The 20975-nt window shown below is 43.2% G+C and overlaps 1 protein-coding gene across 1 annotated transcript in view; it reads left to right on the plus strand.

The window, feature by feature from the left end:
- The window catches only part of CCDC59 (coiled-coil domain containing 59), an 85457-nt gene that overhangs the window by 39615 nt on the left and 24867 nt on the right, over window positions 1–20975 (plus strand). The window contains exon 4 of the mRNA XM_069228759.1: window positions 15636–15738. Coding sequence (XP_069084860.1) covers window positions 15636–15738 — 103 coding nt within the window. The remainder of the gene's footprint in view (window positions 1–15635; window positions 15739–20975) is intronic.

A 20975-nucleotide genomic window follows, 5' to 3' on the forward strand; every position in this document is an offset into this window, starting at 1 on the left:
ATCATCATTTCCCTTCCCGACCAAGGAGCAGGGACCAACCACTGATTGATTCAACTTAACTAGTGCCCTTCCGCTGCTCCCAACGTAATTGAGATACTATTTTCTTTGTTTAACTTCTAGTGCCTTGCAAACAGAAGGCACGCGAGTGGCAAAAATGTGTTCAGCAGGACAAACAAAATTCAAAGTTGTATTTTCTATTGTTAACTTTTTTTTGCCAAGTCTTTTCCCACTTTGCACTCATGTTTTGCTTTTTTAACTTCTACTGCCCTGCAAACTGAAGGCACGTGACTGACAAAAAACGTGCCCAGCAGGACAAAAAAACTGAAAAGTTGTATTTTCTATAATTAACTTTTTTTTGATCAAGTCTTTTCTCACCTTGCACTCATATTTTGTTTTTGCAGGTCGGCCCTGTTCTCAATTTTTACTATTTTCCTGTTCTAAATATTGCAAAACAACATTGTGTGTATTATTCGGAATCATACTTTAACGCATAATCATGCAGTATGCGCCAATCCGTTCCAATCCAAACCACTCATACCAATCACCTCCAGTCCATCACACTTCAGTCCTCCTAACCCACCCCACTCCAATCTTCCCCTCTCCAATCCAAATCAATCTGCCCTACTCCAGTCCACTCCAATCCAGTCCACCTCACCCTAATCCAAACCACCCCACCCCAGTTCACCCACTCCATCCCAATTCACCCCACTCCAGTCCACCACAATCCACCCTACACCAATCCACTCCAATCCAATCTTCACCACAATGTGAACCCGCTTCAGTCCAACCCACCCCATTCCAGCCCAGTCCAGCCCACCCCACTCCAATCCAGCCCACCCCAATCTAATCTAACTCAATCCGCCCACTCCAATCCTCACCTCACCCCAGTCCACCCCACACCAATCCACCCCAGTCTAATCCAGTTCACCTTAATCCACAGCACTCCAATCCAATCCATCCCACTCCACCATAACCCACTGCAATCCAGTCTACCCCACTCCACCCCATTCCAGTCCACCCCACACCAATCTAATCAACCCACTCCACCAATCCAGTACATTTCACCCCACCCATTCCACCAAAATCTACCTCAGTCAGCCCAATCCACCTCACTCCATTCCTCTCCACCCCGCCCAATGCAGTTCATCCCACTCAATCCATCTCACCCCACACCAGTCCAATCCACCCCACCTCTGCATTTCACCACACACCAGTCCACCTAACACACTCCAGTCCAACCCACACCAGTCCAGTCAACCCCACCTCAGTGCATTTCACCACACCACACTCCAATCCACCTACCACACCCCAGTCCAACCCGCCGCAAACCAATCCACCCCTTCCAGTCCATGCACCCCACTCCAATCCACATCACCCTACTTAATCCAGTCCTGCCCATTCAACTTCATTCCACCCCACTCCAATCCACCACATTATACTCCAATTCACCCCACTCTACCCCTTTCCAATCCATACCACCTCAATTCAGTCCACCCACTCCAATTCACTCCAGTCCACCCCACTCCAATCCAATAATCCAATCCACTGCACTCCAGTTCACCCCCACTCCAATCAAATAAATCCAGTCTTCCCCACTCCAGTCCAAACCCACCCCACTGCAGTCCAGTTCACCTCACTCCACCCAGTTCACCCCATTCCCACTCCAATCAACCCCACTCATGTCACCCCACTCCAGTCTACCTTACCACAATTCATCCCAATCAACCCCACTCTACACCAATTAACTTCAATCCACCCCACTCAAGTCCAATCCACCCAACTCCAGCCACTCCCATCCACTCCAGTCCAATCCACACCACTCCAATTCAATTTAACCCACTCCAGTCCAATCCACCTTACTCAAATCCCGCTCACTCCAATCCAGTCCACCCACTTCAAAAAAATCTACTCCACTCCAATCCAATCTGCCTCAATCCATACATCCCAGTCCAGTCCACCCCACACCAGTCCACTTCATCCCACTCCAAACAAATAAATCCAGTCCTCCCCACTCCACTCTAATCCACCTCACTCCAATTCACCCCACTCAAAACCACCACTATCCAATCCACCCCATCCTAGACCTATCCACCTACCAATTACAATCTAGTCACCCCACCCCAATGCACTCCACTCCATTCAATTTACCCCAAACCACCCAACTACCTCAGTCCACTCCAACCCACTCCACCTTATTCCACCCCATGCCACGACACTCTCTGCCATTGAACTCTGCTCTCCTCCACTCAGCTGTACAACGCTCTGCTCTCTCTACTCCACTCTACACCCCCTCTCAAACTCCACCCCACTGAACAGCAGCCACAGTGATGTACAATGCTGTAAAAACATATTGCCAAAGCCAATAGCTCTTATATAGGCGAGACCTATTGGCTTTGCCAATGCTTTTTTTTATTTTTAGCCTTGGATTAGGGAAAGAGCTTCCCCTGCCGCCAAGGCATGTTTTTTCTCTGTAATGACCATCGGCATGCATGACTTACTGATGTCATTACAGTGAAAGTGAAATGAGACGATATGCTCATTTTCCTTTCACTGCTTCAATGCCCATGGGGCTGTCTCAGCCTCCGAATACCGAAGAACACGGGAGAGGTATCGCTGGAAAGGGGAGAATCTCCCCTTTCCAATGGTACCTTTCCCGAATTTATTTTTTGTAGGAGGGAGCGTCCTTGTAGGGAAGGGATGCTCCCGTTATAGGGTAATTATTTTGCCTGTTTTCTGCCTCACCTGGAGCAGATTGGCCCCATTTGTAGGCCGATCTTACCCCCCGGGGAGCAGAAAACCACTAGACAGCAAGGATTTTTACATAACATTTCGGGGAGCAGCCCCTTAGGCACAGGTTGCACTCCATTATAGAGGCGTCATTAGGGGCATTTTCTACCCCTTCTGGGTGCAGATCGGCCCTATTTTTAGGCCAAACTGCCCCAAAGGGAGGGGGAAAAAAACTAGGCACCAGGGATTACTTTTTATTTTTTAATTTGATGTTTTTTTGGTTATTTGTAGAGATGGGGGCTGCCCAGCATGGGCATGGCCTTGTTCCCAATGAAATGTACAGGTTTGCTAGGTTTCCCTAGGTGCCGGCTGAGCTAGGGCCCAAAAGACACAGCTAACCACTTTGCAAGAAACAGGCCATTTTTGCGTGGAAAAAATTGATGCATCCATGTTGCGTTTTGGGCCATTTCCCGTTGCGGGCACTAGGCCTACCCACACAAGTGAAGTACCATTTTTATCAGAAAACGTAGGAGGATGCTGGGTCGAAGGAATTTTCTGGCTCTGTGCAGGTTTCAGTACTTCCCATCACGGAAATTAGAGGAGAATGTTCTTTTTTTTCTTTCTTTCAAAGTTTGAGGCTTGCAAGGGATTCTGGGTAACACATTCAAGGGCCATTCAAGTCACCGCACCCTGGATTCCCCCAAGTGTCTAGTTTTTAAAAAAATGTACAGGTTTACTAGGTTTCTCTGGGTGTCAGCTGATCTAGGGCCCAAAAACCACAGCTTCCCACTTTGCAAAAAACAGGTCCGTTTTGTGTGGAAAAATTTGATGTATCCATGTTGTGTTTTGGGCTGTTTCCTGTTGTGGGCCCTAGGCCTACCCACACAAGTGTGGTACCATTTTTATTGGGAGACTGAGGGGAGCACACAATAGTAGAACAAGTTCTTACCAATTGTATTTCTCTGCATTTGCACCTTACAAATGTAAGACAATGTGTAAGAGAGAAGTGATTTTGAGAAATACCCTTTAATTCCCATGCTAGCATGGGTACCCACAAATTAAGAGATGTGCAAATAACACCCGTTTCTAAACTCCATATCTTGTGCCCATTTTAGAAATAAATAGGTTTCCTTGATACCTATTTTCACTATTTATATTTTACCATATGAATTGCTCTATACCTGGTACACAAAGAAAAACCATTGAAGGTGCAGCTCAGTTATTGGCTCTGGGTACCTTAAGTTCTAGGAAAACCCACAAATCCAGTATATCCCCACAACCAGAAAGATTTAGCAGATGTAATGGTACATAGGGTTTGTGAATGAGCCATCGTAATGAGAAGTTACAAATGAAAAAATCACAAATGCACATTTTTCTTTCCTACTAATTTTCAGTATTTTCTTATTACAACACTTGGCTTCTTAGGAAAAACCTTGAAGGAACTACTCAAATGACCCCTTGCTGAATTCAGAAATGTGTCTAGTTTTCAGAAATGTATAGCTTTCCGGGATCCACCATGGGTTTCACATCCGTCCCCCCCACAAACTGGAAGGAGGATATAAGCACAAAAATAGGAAAAATGACCCATCTCCTAGTAAAATTGAATAACAAAACTATGTTAGAAAATTAGTTTTTTTGGATCAAGTCCATCTGTTCCTGAAAGCTGGGAAAATGGTGGTTGTAGCACCTCAAACATTTTGCTGTTGCCATTTGCAGGGAAACAAAACACACTTTCTTTTGCAGAACGCTTAGTATTTTTCTAAAAAAACAACCCCAAAATTGAGCTATATTTTGGTGAATTTCTTAGCCCCCTCAAGTGAAATCCACAAACCCTGAGCACCTTTAGAATCCCCAGGATGTTGGGGGGAAAAAAGAACACAAATTTGGCCTGATTAGCTTATGTGGACAAAAACGTATGGAGATTCAAGCGTGAACTACCCAAAATAGCCAACAAAAAAGCTTAGCACTGGGGGGTGGGGGGGAGGGGTTAGGTTAAGGTGTTGTCTTTCCACAAGCAGCAGATCCCTGCCCTGAAATACAGTGAACATTGACATAGGATCCAATCTGGAAAGTGGCAGGCATGATCCATTGTTGATAATTGAATGTACCTAAACGTTTTTCTCCTCTGATCCCATTTCAGATTTCATTGTGTTTGCATTTTTTTTTTTTTTTTTTTTATGGTGAGCTATTCATGTAAGTGATAGGTTATTCAGCGGATGATTGTCCATCGGCATAATAGATTGGCTTCCCTTTTTTTAGGTCTTGCCTAACAGTGCACATGCTCTGTTGCTGTGAGGGGTATTGTATACAGTAAAGGGCTTGGAGCCCCCCATTACTTACCATGTGTTGGCTTACTTGTCCTCCTTTTTAGCTGCCTCCTAGTTGGCCACCATATCTCTCTTGTCACTTCCTTTTATTTCTCTGGAGCATGGACCTAGTACTAATTGATTCTGTTTCATTAGTGTTGTTCCGCTGGCCATCCACAGGGCTCGAAAAATCTACTCGACCACTCGCTATGGTGAGTTTTATTTTATGAGGTCCAGCCTTTTTTAGATTCCACTCTACCCTTCTAGCGAATTAGCAATTAAGAAGCCTTTAAATCTTGTTCTTGGCACATTTGCTCTGTGTTCAAACAGGTCAAAAGTCAGTTTGTCTTCTTGCAATGCATATACTTTTCCTTGTGCTTGGAGAGTTCCAGGATTTTGTAAGGTGACCTGTCTGACCTATGTGAAGTGAAAGGCTTTTGGTATCAGGTTTTTCCTAACACACAACATTTATATAACTAAGTCAACTTTACAAACATTTCAAAACATATTTCAGTAGCTGTGAAAGAGCATTTTTTATACTTCAGTGTGATTAAAAAATATTTAATAGGATGAAAAAAGTCAGAACACTTAACTTGGTGATGTGCAGATGATGAATGTTTTCTGAAACTCAATTTTCACAGATTATTGTTTATACACTATATAGGCTTATCAGTAAAGCTGCAAGTTAGTGGGAAGGTTTTTGGACATTTCTTGGAAATCTAGTGTCTGTAAATGACAGTGCGCTACCACATCATGCTTTAGTAATATATTTATTAAAAGTGAGTGTTCAAACAAAAACTGAGAAACACTCCTGCCCTGATGGCAAAGCTCATGCATGGATCATGTGTAACCTATATGTGGGCTAGATTAATTTTACAGGGAGCAAACATTTAGTATATTTAATAAAACAAAAGAGGATTTTTTTGCAGCAGAAATGCTAAATTCCAATATTTGAAGGTGCACTCATATGTGAGAATGAAGAAAAAAGCGACTGTAAAATACATTTGTCTAGGATCACACAATTTGAGACCCGTTTCCGGGTCAAGTACATTACAATTAGGTCAAGTAGATTATTCATGCAACTCGACCTGCAGGTCTAGTAACATTTTTATGATTTTTCAAGGCCTAATCCACTGTGTGCACTGTTATTCAGGTACGATTTCTTTTTATAAAGTGCAAAATTGCCCAACAGTATTGGAGCACTTTACATGATCGCTGGATTACGTTACACCAGAGCAGATTTCTTTATTTTGGTGTTATTCCTTTCGAACCTCCATTGTTGTTTTAAATCCCTCACACCCTCCTTTTGCTACTTGCAATTCTCCCCCACTCTCCTGTCATTATTTTTAATTCCCTAAAACCCTCCCGTTGTTTCTTACAACCCTCCCACCTCGTCAGGAAAAAATCATTGGTAAATCTTTGGCAGTACGTTTATTTTATTTTTTCCAGCTTAATATAACACCAGTTCAGTTGAAGGTATTAGACTGCTTTACATGAGCACCAGTTACATTAGACACGGTACCTCCCACCTGGTGCTTATGGCTATTGTATGAAAGATTGAAGTTTTAATGTGGTGTAGTTGATTTCACCCTTCCCGCCCTCCCATCATTGTTTCCAATCACCCCACCCCCCTATCATTGTTTTCATGCTCCCCCTTCAACCCACCCTTTCCTCCTGCCTCTACTTTTGGTTCACCCCCCACCCTCTGGTCCTTGCTTTGCTTTACACCCTCCACCCTTCTGTTCTTGCTTTTAATTACCAAAAACCCTCCCGTCATTGCTTTCAGACCTCCCTCCTCCCCCTCACCAGAAAGAAAAGTATTGGCAAACCTTTGGCAATGCTTTTATTCATTTTTTGCAGCTCACCCATGGGTACTCTTGGCTTTACCAATACTAGTTTTTAATTTCATATTTTTTTTATTTTGTGATTTAGACCCAGGGATTGAAGAATCGTGTGCCTTAATGACAGTGGGTCATGGACTTTCCCCTTCACGTATCGCCAAATATGCTTGGTGTTGGTTCTCTATTTGGTAGATAGTTAAAAAAATTTGAACTACAGTACCATTTCTTATTTATATTGACATTTGTGATTGACATCCTAGGTTTTTGTGCTAAATTGACATAGTCCCAGTGTTTAGTTCCTGTAATATTGATTAGTGTGTGTTGTTTCTCGGTATTCCTCAGTTGCCTTACCCTTCTATCCACATACATTTAGTTGTATATACAGCTTATATTGATTATTTTATGGTCAGGGAATCATACTGCATATCAAGGTCCTAAATATTCCTGATAATTGAAGCCTCCTCCTTCATCAGTAGGTGCTCATTAGCTCTTATTTGGTATGTCCACAGGAAATCCACCTGCTGCAAATTAATGTCTGGATGCTTAAATCAAAATACTTTCCCTTTGAGTTCCATTTCTTAGGTTCTTCTAAAACTAGGTGTTGCATCTTTGTTTTTAGAACACCATTCTTTGAATGGACACTGATAGGTTAATGGTGGTAGTGGGCACACCAGGGTTAAAACTCATAACAGTGAATGCTTCTAATGCTCTGAATAAAGGCTAATATGCCTTTTACAAAAATCGTTTCATGAGAAATTCTGAATTCTTGAAGGGCCTCGGTGTTTAATGTGGGGATTTAACTTCTGAGCTGGGTAAATCTCCAATGTAAAGAACTGGCACACAGACCAGATGCATAGCACATACACAGGAGATTTCAGCTCTGACTGTCCTGGAATTATGGTGTCACAGCATGTAAAGGATTTGTTTAGAATTTACCCATGCTCCTTCTTGGTCTGTTGTGGTATCGTAGCTCACAAAATCGCAATTAAGATAAGTTCGAAACTGTTATCCTACCAGTGTCTGGTTTTTCTGTCTTTCAAATTTTCTCTAAAAAGTCTAATATACATAAGCATTAGGTCCTTCCTTAGCTTGACCATACTTAATGTTAGCTTGCCCTTTACTAACTTACAAAAATCAGAGGATTAATTCTTTACTAATATGACCTCAGACATTCTTTAGGAATTGGTGTCAGATGCAGCAGCAGCATTTTGTAGGGGTCAATTAGATTCCAAATTAGAGAGCCAAGTGTTACAACTGTTTAAATCCACAGGCTTACTATAGGTATGTAGATGTTTGCACCACACAAGATGGTGTCTCACGTTTTTAGCGAGCAGAAATGCTAAATGGAATCTCCTATAATCAATACAGATTAGAGATTAACCTGAGTTTAGAGCCCCTTCTTAATATCCCGCAGAATACAGATAGAATTTTCCTTGTATAAATTACTTTCTGCTGATTTACTCCCCTTTCGAATATATATTGCTTGTTGCCCTTTCAAATATGATAAATTGTTTGTGTCTTTTGTGCTTTGGTGTTTTGGTTGTTGATGGGGGTTTTATTGTACTGCATCATTTGGTTGAGGTTTGTAGTTCTACATTATTGGGTTGCTTGATTACTTAGCCTTTCATCTTACTGAGGAAATTGGCACTCCTCATTCTATTATCCTGCATGGTAAGGTTTGTGATAGTATAGTGAGCTTATTTTGTTGTGTGCCTACATAATAAATCAAGTTTGTAAAAAGTTGTTTACAAATCTCAGCAATTAGCAGCACCTCTTGTAGGAAGCTCCTAGATGTGGGAGTTGTGTTTTTGATAGGGGCTTTTGGTGACTGAGAGGGACCAGGCAATCATGCTGTTGTCCTACGTCTTGCATGTAACCTGATGAGGTACTGTGCTCAACTGGCGTGATCAGCCTTGGTGCTTTTGTATTCCTTTCCTGGCTCATGTTATTCTGAAGTGATGCCTTAAATTACTCCTTTTTATCCCTTTTGCATAGATTAACACTGTTTCCTACGTTCTGCCTCTCCACCCCTGTAATTGCCTTATACACTCCACCTATCTGTAAAAGAGGACTTTCCCTCATAGGGCGCCCATCTGTGGTTCCTGCTTTCACAAATTTGGACCCAATACAGTACTTAAAATCCTTTTAAATTTATTGCATTAGCTCCTACTTGATGAAACAAACCTGTATCCTTATAACAATTTATGCTGCTATGAACCCTTAAAGAAAGGAGTATCACCTTAATCTGATTCCCCTCCCACTCTCCCTCAAACCTGGGACTTCACTCATGGTAAGTTCCTTACCAAATGCTTTGACTAGCAACACTAATTGTAAATGAAGATTCATGATCTAGACAAACACTGGGCACAGTGTGCATCACCTGTCATGCACTTATAAGCAGATTGGTCAGTCCCATTTAGTGAAGGTTCAGGTTCCTAGGAAATAGCCAAAGAAACCTTTTGTTCGATGGCATCTGTCGCTGTAGATATGCATGTTCTGCAATAGCTCGCCATCTGGTGTTGGGCCGGAGTGTTACAAGTTGTTTTTCTTCGAAGAAGTCTTTCGAGTCACGGGACCGAGTGACTCCTCCTTTTGTCTCCATTGCGCATGGGCGTCGACTCCATCTTCGATTGGTTTTTTTTCCGCCATCGGGTTCGGACGTGTTCCTGTCGCTCCGAGTTTCGGAACGGAAAATTAGCTAATTTCGGAAGATTTTCGTCGGTATTGTTGCGTTCGGGATCGGCGTACTTAGATTCCACACCGCATCGAAGATCGAAGAGCTCCGGTGCCCTTCGGGGTAGTTTTTCGATCCTCCGTCGGGGCCTGGTCGGCCCGACCGCGTGCTGAAGAACGCCGATGGAACGGACCCCGTTCCGTTTCTGCCCCAAATGCCACAATAAATACCCCTACACAGACCAACACTTGGTCTGCAACCTGTGCCTGTCACCTGAGCACAGCGAAGACACCTGCGAGGCCTGTTGTGCGTTCCGGTCCCGAAAAACACTCCGAGACCGTCGAGCCAGAAGACTTCAGATGGCGTCCGCACCAACAGCCCAACGGGAGTTCGAGGAACAGGAAGAGGAAGGTACCTTCTCGATCCAAGACTCAGACTCCGAAGGATTCGACGATACACAAACCGTGAGTAAGACGTCGAAATCCACTCAGAGGAACATTTACAAGGCCCAGGGGACGCCACTGCCACCAGGCCATGGCTCGACCCATAAATTCGGTGACCGACCGTCGGCACCGAAAAAGGCCCAAACAGTGCCGAGATCGTCCGACTCCGGTCGAGACACCGGCACGCAGCCTTCTCGGGACCGAGAAAGTGCTGGAGACAAGCCTCGACACCGAGATGCCGGTGTGGACACGGCTCGACGCCGAGACAGCGGCACCGAAACAGATCGACGCCGAGAGGTTTCGGCCCCGAAAAGGAAAAAAGTCACCTCGGAGCCGAAAAAACACGCAGACAAAGTTTCGATGCCGAAACAAACTGCAAGCGACCCAACTTCAGGCTCTTATACAGAAGAGCACTCGCTAACCTCCCAAATGCAGAAGCATAGGTTTGAGGAAGAGCTACAAGCAACTGATGTGGACCATACGCAAAAGCGTATCTTCATTCAGCAGGGGACAGGAAAAATAAGCACCCTTCCCCCCACTAGGAGAAAGAGAAGGTTGGAGTTCCAGAAGGAACAAACACCACAACCAAAAGTGGTGAAAAGAGTTACACCACCACCCTCTCCTCCGCCCGTGATTAACGTTTCACCAGCACAAACTCCATCACACTCCCCAGCTCACACCACCATGAGTCAGGGTGACCAAGATCAGGACGCATGGGACCTATACGACGCCCCAGTGTCCGATAACAGTCCGGAGGCATACCCTACAAAGCCATCTCCACCAGAAGACAGCACCGCGTACTCTCAAGTGGTGGCTAGAGCAGCACAATTTCACAACGTAAGCCTCCACTCGGAACAGGTCGAGGATGATTTCTTATTCAACACACTCTCCTCCACCCACAGCTCATACCAAAGCCTGCCTATGCTCCCTGGTATGCTCCGGCACGCAAAAGACATCTTTAAGGAGCCGGTCAAAAGTAGGGCAATCACACCAAGGGTGGAAAAAAAGTATAAGCCGCCTCCTACGGACCCGGTTTTCATCACTACACAGCTGCCACCAGACTCTGTTGTTGTAGGAGCAGCTAGGAAAAGGGCCAACTCTCACACATCTGGAGATGCACCACCCCCAGATAAAGAAAGCCGCAAGTTCGATGCAGCTGGTAAAAGAGTCGCAGCACAAGCTGCAAACCAGTGGCGCATCGCGAACTCCCAGGCACTACTTGAGCGCTATGACAGAGCCCACTGGGACGAGATGCAACATCTCATTGAACATCTGCCCAAGGACTTACAAAATAGGGCAAAACAAGTGGTTGAGGAGGGACAGACCATCTCCAACAACCAGATACGCTCCTCCATGGACGCTGCAGATACAGCTGCACGGACAATTAATACATCTGTAACTATCAGAAGGCATGCATGGCTCCGAACGTCTGGATTTAAACCAGAGATTCAACAAGCAGTTCTCAATATGCCTTTTAATGAAAAAGAACTGTTCGGTCCAGAAGTGGACACAGCGATTGAGAAACTCAAAAAAGATACGGACACTGCCAAAGCCATGGGCGCACTCTACTCCCGCAGAGCAGAGGGAATTACAGCACATTCCGTAAAACGCCCTTTCGAGGGGGGTTTCGGGGTCAAAGCACACAAGCCAGCACCTCACAAGCCACACCGTCCAGTTACCAGGGACAGTATAGAGGAGGTTTTCGAGGACAATATAGAGGAGGGCAATTCCCTAGAAATAGAGGAAGATTTCAAAGCCCCAAAACCCCTACTACTAAACAGTGACTCACGTCACTCACCCCCTCCACACAACACCAGTGGGGGGAAGAATAGGTCATTATTACAAAGCATGGGAGAAAATCACTACAGACACTTGGGTTCTAGCAATTATCCAACATGGTTATTGCATAGAATTTCTACAATTCCCTCCAAACATACCACCAAAAGCACAAAATTTAACAACACACCATTCCAATCTCCTGGAGATAAAAGTGCAGGCACTATTGCAAAAGAATGCAATCGAATTAGTGCCAAACACACAAATAAACACAGGAGTTTACTCACTGTACTTTCTGATACCAAAGAAGGACAAAACACTGAGACCAATCCTAGACCTCAGAGTAGTGAACACTTTCATCAAATCAGACCACTTCCACATGGTCACACTACAAGAAGTATTGCCATTGCTAAAACTACACGACTACATGGCAACTTTAGACCTCAAGGATGCTTATTTCCATATACCAATACACCCATCGCACAGGAAATACCTAAGGTTTGTATTCAAAGGAATACATTACCAATTCAAGGTACTGCCTTTCGGATTAACAACCGCACCAAGAGTCTTTACCAAATGTCTAGCGGTAGTCGCTGCACACATAAGAAGGCAGCAAATACATGTGTTCCCATATTTGGACGACTGGCTAATCAAGGCCCATTCGTTCATACAGTGCTCAAATCACACAAATCAGATCATACAAACCCTCTTCAAACTCGGGTTCACCGTCAACTTTACAAAATCCAACATTCTGCCGCGCAAGGTACAACAATACCTAGGAGCCATAATAGACACATCAAAGGGAGTAGCCACTCCAAGTCCACAAAGAATTCTAAATTTCAACACCATCATACAACGCATGTATCCAACACAAAAGATACAGGCAAAGATGGTATTACAACTCCTAGGCATGATGTCTTCATGCATAGCCATTGTCCCAAACGCAAGACTGCACATGAGGCCCTTACAACAATGCCTAGCATCACAGTGATCTCAAGCACAGGGTCACCTTCTAGATCTGGTGTTAATAGACCGCCAAACTTACCTCTCGCTTCTGTGGTGGAACAACATAAATTTAAACAAGGGGCGGCCTTTCCAAGACCCAGTGCCACAATACGTAATAACAACAGATGCTTCCATGACAGGGTGGGGAGCACACCTCGATCAACACAGCATACAAGGACAATGGAACGTACATCAAACAAAACTGCATATCAATCACCTAGAACTTCTAGCAGTTTTTCAAGCACTAAAAGCTTTCCAACCAATAATAGTTCACAAATACATTCTCGTCAAAACAGACAACATGACAACAATGTATTATCTAAACAAGCAGGGGGGGACGCACTCCACGCAGTTAAGCCTGCTAGCACAAAAAATTTGGCATTGGGCAATTCACAACCAAATTCGCCTAATAGCACAGTTTATACCAGGGATCCAAAATCAACTCGCAGACAATCTCTCTCGAGATCATCAACAGGTCCACGAATGGGAAATTCACCCCCAAATTCTGAACACTTATTTCAAACTCTGGGGAACACCTCAGATAGACTTGTTTGCGACAAGGGAGAACGCAAAATGCCAAAACTTCGCATCCAGATACCCACACAAACAATCCCAAGGCAATGCCCTATGGATGAACTGGTCAGGGATATTTGCTTACGCTTTTCCTCCTCTCCCTCTCCTTCCTTACCTGGTAAACAAACTCAGTCAAAGCAAACTCAAACTCATATTGATAGCACCAACTTGGGCAAGGCAACCCTGGTACACAACGCTGCTAGACCTATCAGTGGTACCCTGCATCAAATTGCCCAACAGGCCAGATCTGTTGACACAGCACAACCAAAAGATCAGACACCCAGATCCAGCATCGCTGAATCTAGCAATCTGGCTCCTGAAATCCTAGAATTAGGGCACTTACAACTTACCCAAGAATGTATGGAAGTCATAAAACAAGCCAGAAGGCCATCCACCAGGCACTGTTATGCAAGTAAATGGAAGAGGTTTGTTTGCTACTGCCATATTAATCAAATACAACCATTACACACAACTCCAGAACATGTAGTGGGTTACTTGCTTCACTTACAAAAATCTAACCTAGCTTTCTCTTCCATTAAAATACACCTTGCAGCAATATCTGCATACCTGCAGACTACCTATTCAACTTCCCTATATAAGATACCAGTCATTAAAGCATTCATGGAGGGCCTTAGGAGAATTATACCACCAAGAACACTACCTGTTCCTTCATGGAACCTAAATGTTGTCCTAACTAGACTTATGGGTCCACCTTTTGAACCCATGCACTCCTGCGACATACAGTTCCTAACCTGGAAGGTGGCATTTCTCATCGCCATTACTTCCCTAAGAAGAGTAAGCGAGATTCAGGCGTTTACAATACAGGAACCTTTTATACAACTACACAAAAATAAAGTCGTCCTAAGGACCAATCCTAAATTTTTGCCAAAGGTTATTTCACCGTTCCATCTAAATCAAACAGTGGAACTTCCAGTGTTCTTTCCACAGCCAGATACCGTAGCTGAAAGGGCACTACATACATTAGATGTCAAAAGAGCATTGATGTATTACATTGACAGAACAAAAAACATCAGAAAGACTAAACAACTCTTTATTGCATTTCAAAAACCTCATGCAGGAAACCCAATTTCAAAACAAGGTATAGCCAGATGGATAGTTAAATGCATCCAAATCTGCTACCTTAAAGCTAAACGACAGCTGCCCATTACACCAAGGGCACACTCAACCAGAAAGAAAGGTGCTACCATGGCCTTTCTAGGAAACATCCCAATGCAAGAAATATGTAAGGCAGCCACATGGTCTACGCCTCACACATTCACCAAGCACTACTGTGTAGACGTGTTATCCGCACAACAAGCCACAGTAGGTCAAGCTGTATTAAGAACATTATTTCAGACTACTTCCACTCCTACAGGCTGATCCACCGCTTTTGGGGAAATAACTGCTTACTAGTCTATGCAGAACATGCGTATCTACAGCGACAGATGCCATCGAACTGAAAATGTCACTTACCCAGTGTACATCTGTTCGTGGCATCAGTCGCAGTAGATTCGCATGTGCCCACCCGCCTCCCCGGGAGCCTGTAGCAGTTTGGAAGTTACCTTCAATTATTTATATATGTGTCATCTCAACCTTAAATAGGTGCATACTTAGTCACTCCATTGCATGGGCACTATTACTACAATTCAACTCCTACCTCACCCTCTGCGGGGAAAAACAATCGAAGATGGAGTCGACGCCCATGCGCAATGGAGACAAAAGGAGGAGTCACTCGGTCCCGTGACTCGAAAGACTTCTTCGAAGAAAAACAACTTGTAACACTCCGGCCCAACACCAGATGGCGAGCTATTGCAGAACATGCGAATCTACTGCGACTGATGCCACGAACAGATGTACACTGGGTAAGTGACATTTTCATTTCTTAACAATTGGCTTTTTATTTAAGCTGTTCTTCTTCGTACCAGTGCCTTAAAAAGAGGGGAGTCCTCCCCTTTGTGCTGTTTGAGTTGGGGAGCCTCACACTATCCAGTGCTCTCTAACTCTTTTCTGAACCAGGTGGATGTCACTGACTGTTTGCGAAACAATGTATCCTTCAACAAACCACTTTATTCCACCTGGGAGATGAGAATGGTCTATTCATTTGCTCAATAACAAACTGCAAGGTTCCTCCACTTTGTCCTCAGTTGCGAAACCTTGCAACATATTGAATTACAATGACAAAACCATAATGATCTGTGTCTTTTAGTTTTGGCATATTTAAAAGTTTAATGCCCTGTGTTACTTTGCTGGAAAGAAACCACTGTTAATGTTTTGTTGGTTTACTCTCCAGATCCAGCACTACAAAACAAACAAAGTCCAAAAAGAAAACCTCAAATCTTAAAGCAAAAGAAGAGTATGAAAGAATACAAGAAAAACATGCCAAGAAAAAAGAGGTGAGTTCGAATTAGTCAAATATTATACTGTGGTTTTAGAAATAATTCAGTTATTTTTTTTTTACAACCCTTGTACATATTCATGACTCTATAATTAACGTTGCATCCAGATAGCGAATACTAAGAACCACCTCATCCCTCTAACGTGCAGACACATACCACTAGCTGAACAAACACTGCAATGCATGCAACGCTGCAATCCATACTCATTAACACAAGCTTTGCAGTCCTCTGTGCATCACACATCATGGACCTCATCACACAACACAGCTTGAATCCACTCTTCATCCTAGAGACTTTGCTGATGCCACGTTCACATGCATCCTAGAGGTCCTCATTAGCACATTTTACAGCATCCAATATGTAGATTTTGCATCTTAAACAGGAGGATGAAATAAGTTGTCCGGCCTTCTTTAGAGATCTATCAATCTACATTTTGTTCAAGTGGCTCTACTGCCACATTTCTTTTTCATCATCCTTGATAGGTGCCTACCAACATACACTTAAAAATACAATCCTGCAGACTTAAACCTCTCCTCATCATGGGATCCCCTGAGCTGACCATGAACTTGCACAGCACATGAAGTCAAGAAAATAACCTGCATCCCTATTTGTAAGAGTGCACTATAAATGCAGGTTCCTCATGGAAAAGCCACCTGCTACAAAGCCTCTATTATTGATGTATGATATATCTATCTCTATATATATATTGTATATATGTGTTTGGTGGCAAGTGTAGCTGCAGATGCACATGCTGTGCATTATACTTCAGCCATCTAGTGTTGGGCTCGCAGTGTTACAAGTTGTTTTTCTTCGAAGAAGTGTTTTCGAGTCACAGGATCGAGTGACTCCTCCTCTTCGGTTCCATTGCGCATGGGCATCGACTCCATGTTAGATTGTTTTATTTCCGCCGTCTGGTTCGGATGTGTTTCCTTTCACTCCGAAAGTTAGATTCGGAAAAGTTAGAAAATGCCTAGTTTTCGTCGGTATTGTATCGATCAGGTTTACATTTTCCATCGACACATCGGTACCCGGACTGCTATCCCTTTAAGCCTTCACCACCTGAGGATAGCACTGTGTATAATCAGGTTTTAGCTAGGGCTGCAGCATACCATGGTGTCAGAGGATTATTTGTTTAATACACTCTCCTCCACACATTCAAAATATAAGTCCCTCCCCATGCTCCCAGGCATCCTAAAACACGCCGATCAAATATGTAATGAGCCAGTTAAGGCAAGGATAATTAAGCCCAGGATAGAGAAAAAATACAAAGCACCTCCCTCTGATCCTGATTACATCACTCAACAAGTTCCTCCAGATTCGGTAGTAGTAAGCGCTACCATGAAAAGGGCAAACTCCCAGTCATCAGGTAATGCACCCCCACCAGACAAAGAAAGCAGGAAGTTTGATGCTGCCGGGAAGAGAGTTGCATCCCAAGCAGCCAATCAATGGAGGATAGGTAACTCACAGGCACTGTTAGCTAGATACAACATCACCAACAATCAAATTTAGATCTGCCCTAGACGCAGCAGACACCGCTGTGAGAAGTGTCAACACAGCTGTAACAATAAGGAGGCATGCATGGCTCAGGTCCTCGGGCTTTAAACCCGAAATACAGCAAGCAGTGTTAAATATGCTGTTCAATAAAAAACAGCTTTTTGGCCCAGAAGTTGATACAGCCATTGAGAAATTGCGCAAACATTCTGATACCGCAAAAGCAATGGGTGCACTATACTCCACACCATACAGGGGATCCTTTCGAAAACTCAGTTTAGAGGTGGATTTAGAACACAAACAGCAAAGGCATCCACATAGCAGGCAAAACCAACCTACCAACCACAATACCAACGAGGTGGTTTTAGGGGCACATATAGGGGGCAGTATCCCAGAAATAGAGGGAGACTCCACAGCACCCTAAGCAGTGACTTGGTTCATCCCCTTCCACTCCACACCTCTCCTTTGGGGGGGGGGGAGACTACAACAGTTCCACACAAATTGGCAAAACATTACCACAGACAGCTGGGTACTATCAATTATCCGCAATGGTTATTTCCTAGAATTGATACAAACTCCCCCAATCATTCCACCAAAGTCACACAAACTATCTACAGAACACATCAATCTGTTACAGGAAGAAGTAAAATCTCTATTACTCATACAAGCAATAGAACCTATGCCACAAGCTCAAATGGGGACGGGAGTTTACTAATTAGATTTCCTAATTCCCAAAAGAGATGGCACCCTGAGACCAATATTAGATCTCAGGACCCTCAATCTTTACATCCTGTCAGAACATTTTCACATGGTAACTCTTCAAGATGTTAACCCACTACTCCAAAAACATAATTTAATGGTAACAGTAGACCTCAAAGATGCGTATTTTCAAATACCCATCGGTCCTGCACACCGAAAATATCTCTGGTTTGTCATTCAAGGAAAGCACTATCAGTTCAAAGTTTTCCCCTTTGGAATAACAACAGCTCCAAGGGTATCCACAAAGTGTCTAGCGGTAGTCGCAGCCTACCTAAGAAGACCGCATATACATGTCTTTCCATATCTAGACGATTGACTAATAAAATCAAACAGTCATACGCAGTGTCAAAACCATACGCATTACGTAATACAAACCCTGCACATGCTAGGGTTCTCAATAAATTACCAAAAGTCGCATCTACAACCTGCATAAATACAACAGTATCTGGGTGCAATACTAAATACTCAAAAAGTGTGAGCATGTCCAAATACGCAAAGAATACAAGCATTCCAAAACATAATCCCACAGATACAGACAAATCAACAGTACACTGTCAGATTTGTCATGAAGGTTTTAGGGATGATGGCATCATGTATTGTGATTGTTCCAGACACAAGACTAAACATGCGGCCCTTACACAGTGCCTTGCACAACAATGGTCACAGGCACACGGTCAACTTCAAGATCTAGTGTTGATATACCGCCAAACATGCATGTCCCTTCAGTGGTGGAATTTCACAAATCTAAACAAAGGGAGGCCATTTCAAGACCCTGTGGCTCAGACATAATTACATCAGATGCATCAATGATTGGTTGGGTAGCTCCCTGCAACAATCACAACATTCAAGGACAATGGGATGCCAAACACAAACAGCTACACATAAATCACTTAGAGTTGTTAGCTGTCTTCCTAGCACTCAAAGCTTTTCAGCCTCTTCTCACACAGAAGAATGTCCTTATCAAAACAGACAACATGACAACCAAGTATTACCTAAACAAACAAGGAGGGACACATTCGTCCCAACTCTCCCTTCTAGCCCAGAAAATTTGGAAATGGGCAATCCACAACCAAATTCACCTGTTAGCACAATACATTCCAGGAATACACAACCAATTGGCTGATATTCTCAGCAGAAATTACCAACAAACACACGAATGGGAGATTCACCCTCAAGTACTTCAACAATGGGGAACACCAAACATAGATCTGTTTGCCACAAGCGAAAATGCAAAATGCCAAAACTTAGCATCCAGATTCCCACATCCTCTATCCAAGGGCAATGCTCTGTGGATAAATTGGTCATTACGCTTTTCCCCCTCTCCCACTCATTCCGTTTCTAGTCAGCAAGTTGCGTCAAAACTCACTCAATATGATACTCATAGCACCAACGTGGGCTCGCCAACCGTGGTACACAACATTGTTAGAACTGTCATTAGTTCCACACTCCAAACTCTCAGACCGACCAGATCTGTTGACAAAAAACAAAGGACAAATCAGGCACCCAAATCCCAAAACACTCAATCTAGCGATTTGGCTCCTGAGGTAATAGAATTTGGATATTTACAACTCCCATCAGAATGTATGGAGATTATTAAGCAAGCAAGAAAACCCACTACTAAACAGGGCTATGCTAACAAATGGAAAAGATTTGTATATTACTGTCAATCTAAACAGATTGCTCCTCTTACAGCATCAATACAAGATATTGTATGCTATTTACTTCATTTACAAAAATCAAATATAGCATTCTCTTCCATAAAAATACATCTTACTGCAATGTCAGCATATTTACAAAATACACAGCACAACTCCTTATTTAGAGTTCCTGTTATTAAAGCTTTCATGGAAGGTTTGAAACTCCTCATTCCACCCAGGACACCTCCAGTTCCCTCTTGGAATTTAAACATAATGCTTACATGACTTATGTGCCCACCATTTGAACCTATTCACTCATGTCAAATGCAATTCTTAACATGGAAGGTTGCCTTCCTAGTCGCAATTACGTCTTTACGAAGAGTATGCGAAATACAAGCCTTCACTATTGAAGACACGTTCTTCCAGGCACACAAGCATAAAGTTGTACTAAGAACAAACCCCAAATTTTCCTCTTTTCATATAAATCAAACAGTGGAACTGCCAGTCTTCTTCCCACAGCCAGATTCTGTGGCAGAACGAGCTCTCCATACATTAGACATTAAAAAAGCTCTAATGTACTATATAGACACAACAAAACCATTCAGAAAGACTAAACAACTGTTTGTAGCTTTCCAAAAACCTCATACAGGTAACCCCATATCAAAACAAGGGTTGGCAAGATGGATTGTAAGATGCATCCAAACATGCTACATTAAAGCCAAAAGACAACTCTTAATCACTCCTAAAGCACATTCTACAAGGAAAAAAGGTGCTACAATGGCTTTTTTAGGAAATATACCAAAGGCTGAAATATGCAAAGCAGCTACATGGTCAACACCACGTACATTCACTAAACACTACTGTGTAGACATTTTAGCAAGACAACAATCCACAGTAGGTCAAGCTGTACTCAGAACATTATTTAAAAAAACTTCAACTCCTACAGGCTGACCTTCACCATTATGGGAGGACAAACTGATTTGTAGTATAGGCACAGCATGTGTATCTGCAGCTACACATGCCACCGAACGGAAAATGTCACTTACCCAGTGTACATCTGTTTGTGGCATGTTCCGCTGCAGATTCACATGCACCCTCCCCGGGAGCCTGTATTTGTTTGTTTTAAAAAACACTTGTACATATGTGTGTGTATATCTATAGATATCTATAGATATATATAGATATAGATATATATAGATTTGCATGGACATCTCTTTTCTTTTCACCTATATACTCTATCACTCTTACCTTACCCTCTGCGGGAAAACAATATAACATGGAGTCGATGCCCATGCGCAATGGAACCGAAGAGGAGGAGTCTCTCGATCCCATGACTCGAAAACACTA

Source organism: Pleurodeles waltl, chromosome 4_1 (genome assembly GCF_031143425.1).
Source record: "Pleurodeles waltl isolate 20211129_DDA chromosome 4_1, aPleWal1.hap1.20221129, whole genome shotgun sequence".
Taxonomy (NCBI): domain Eukaryota; kingdom Metazoa; phylum Chordata; class Amphibia; order Caudata; family Salamandridae; genus Pleurodeles; species Pleurodeles waltl.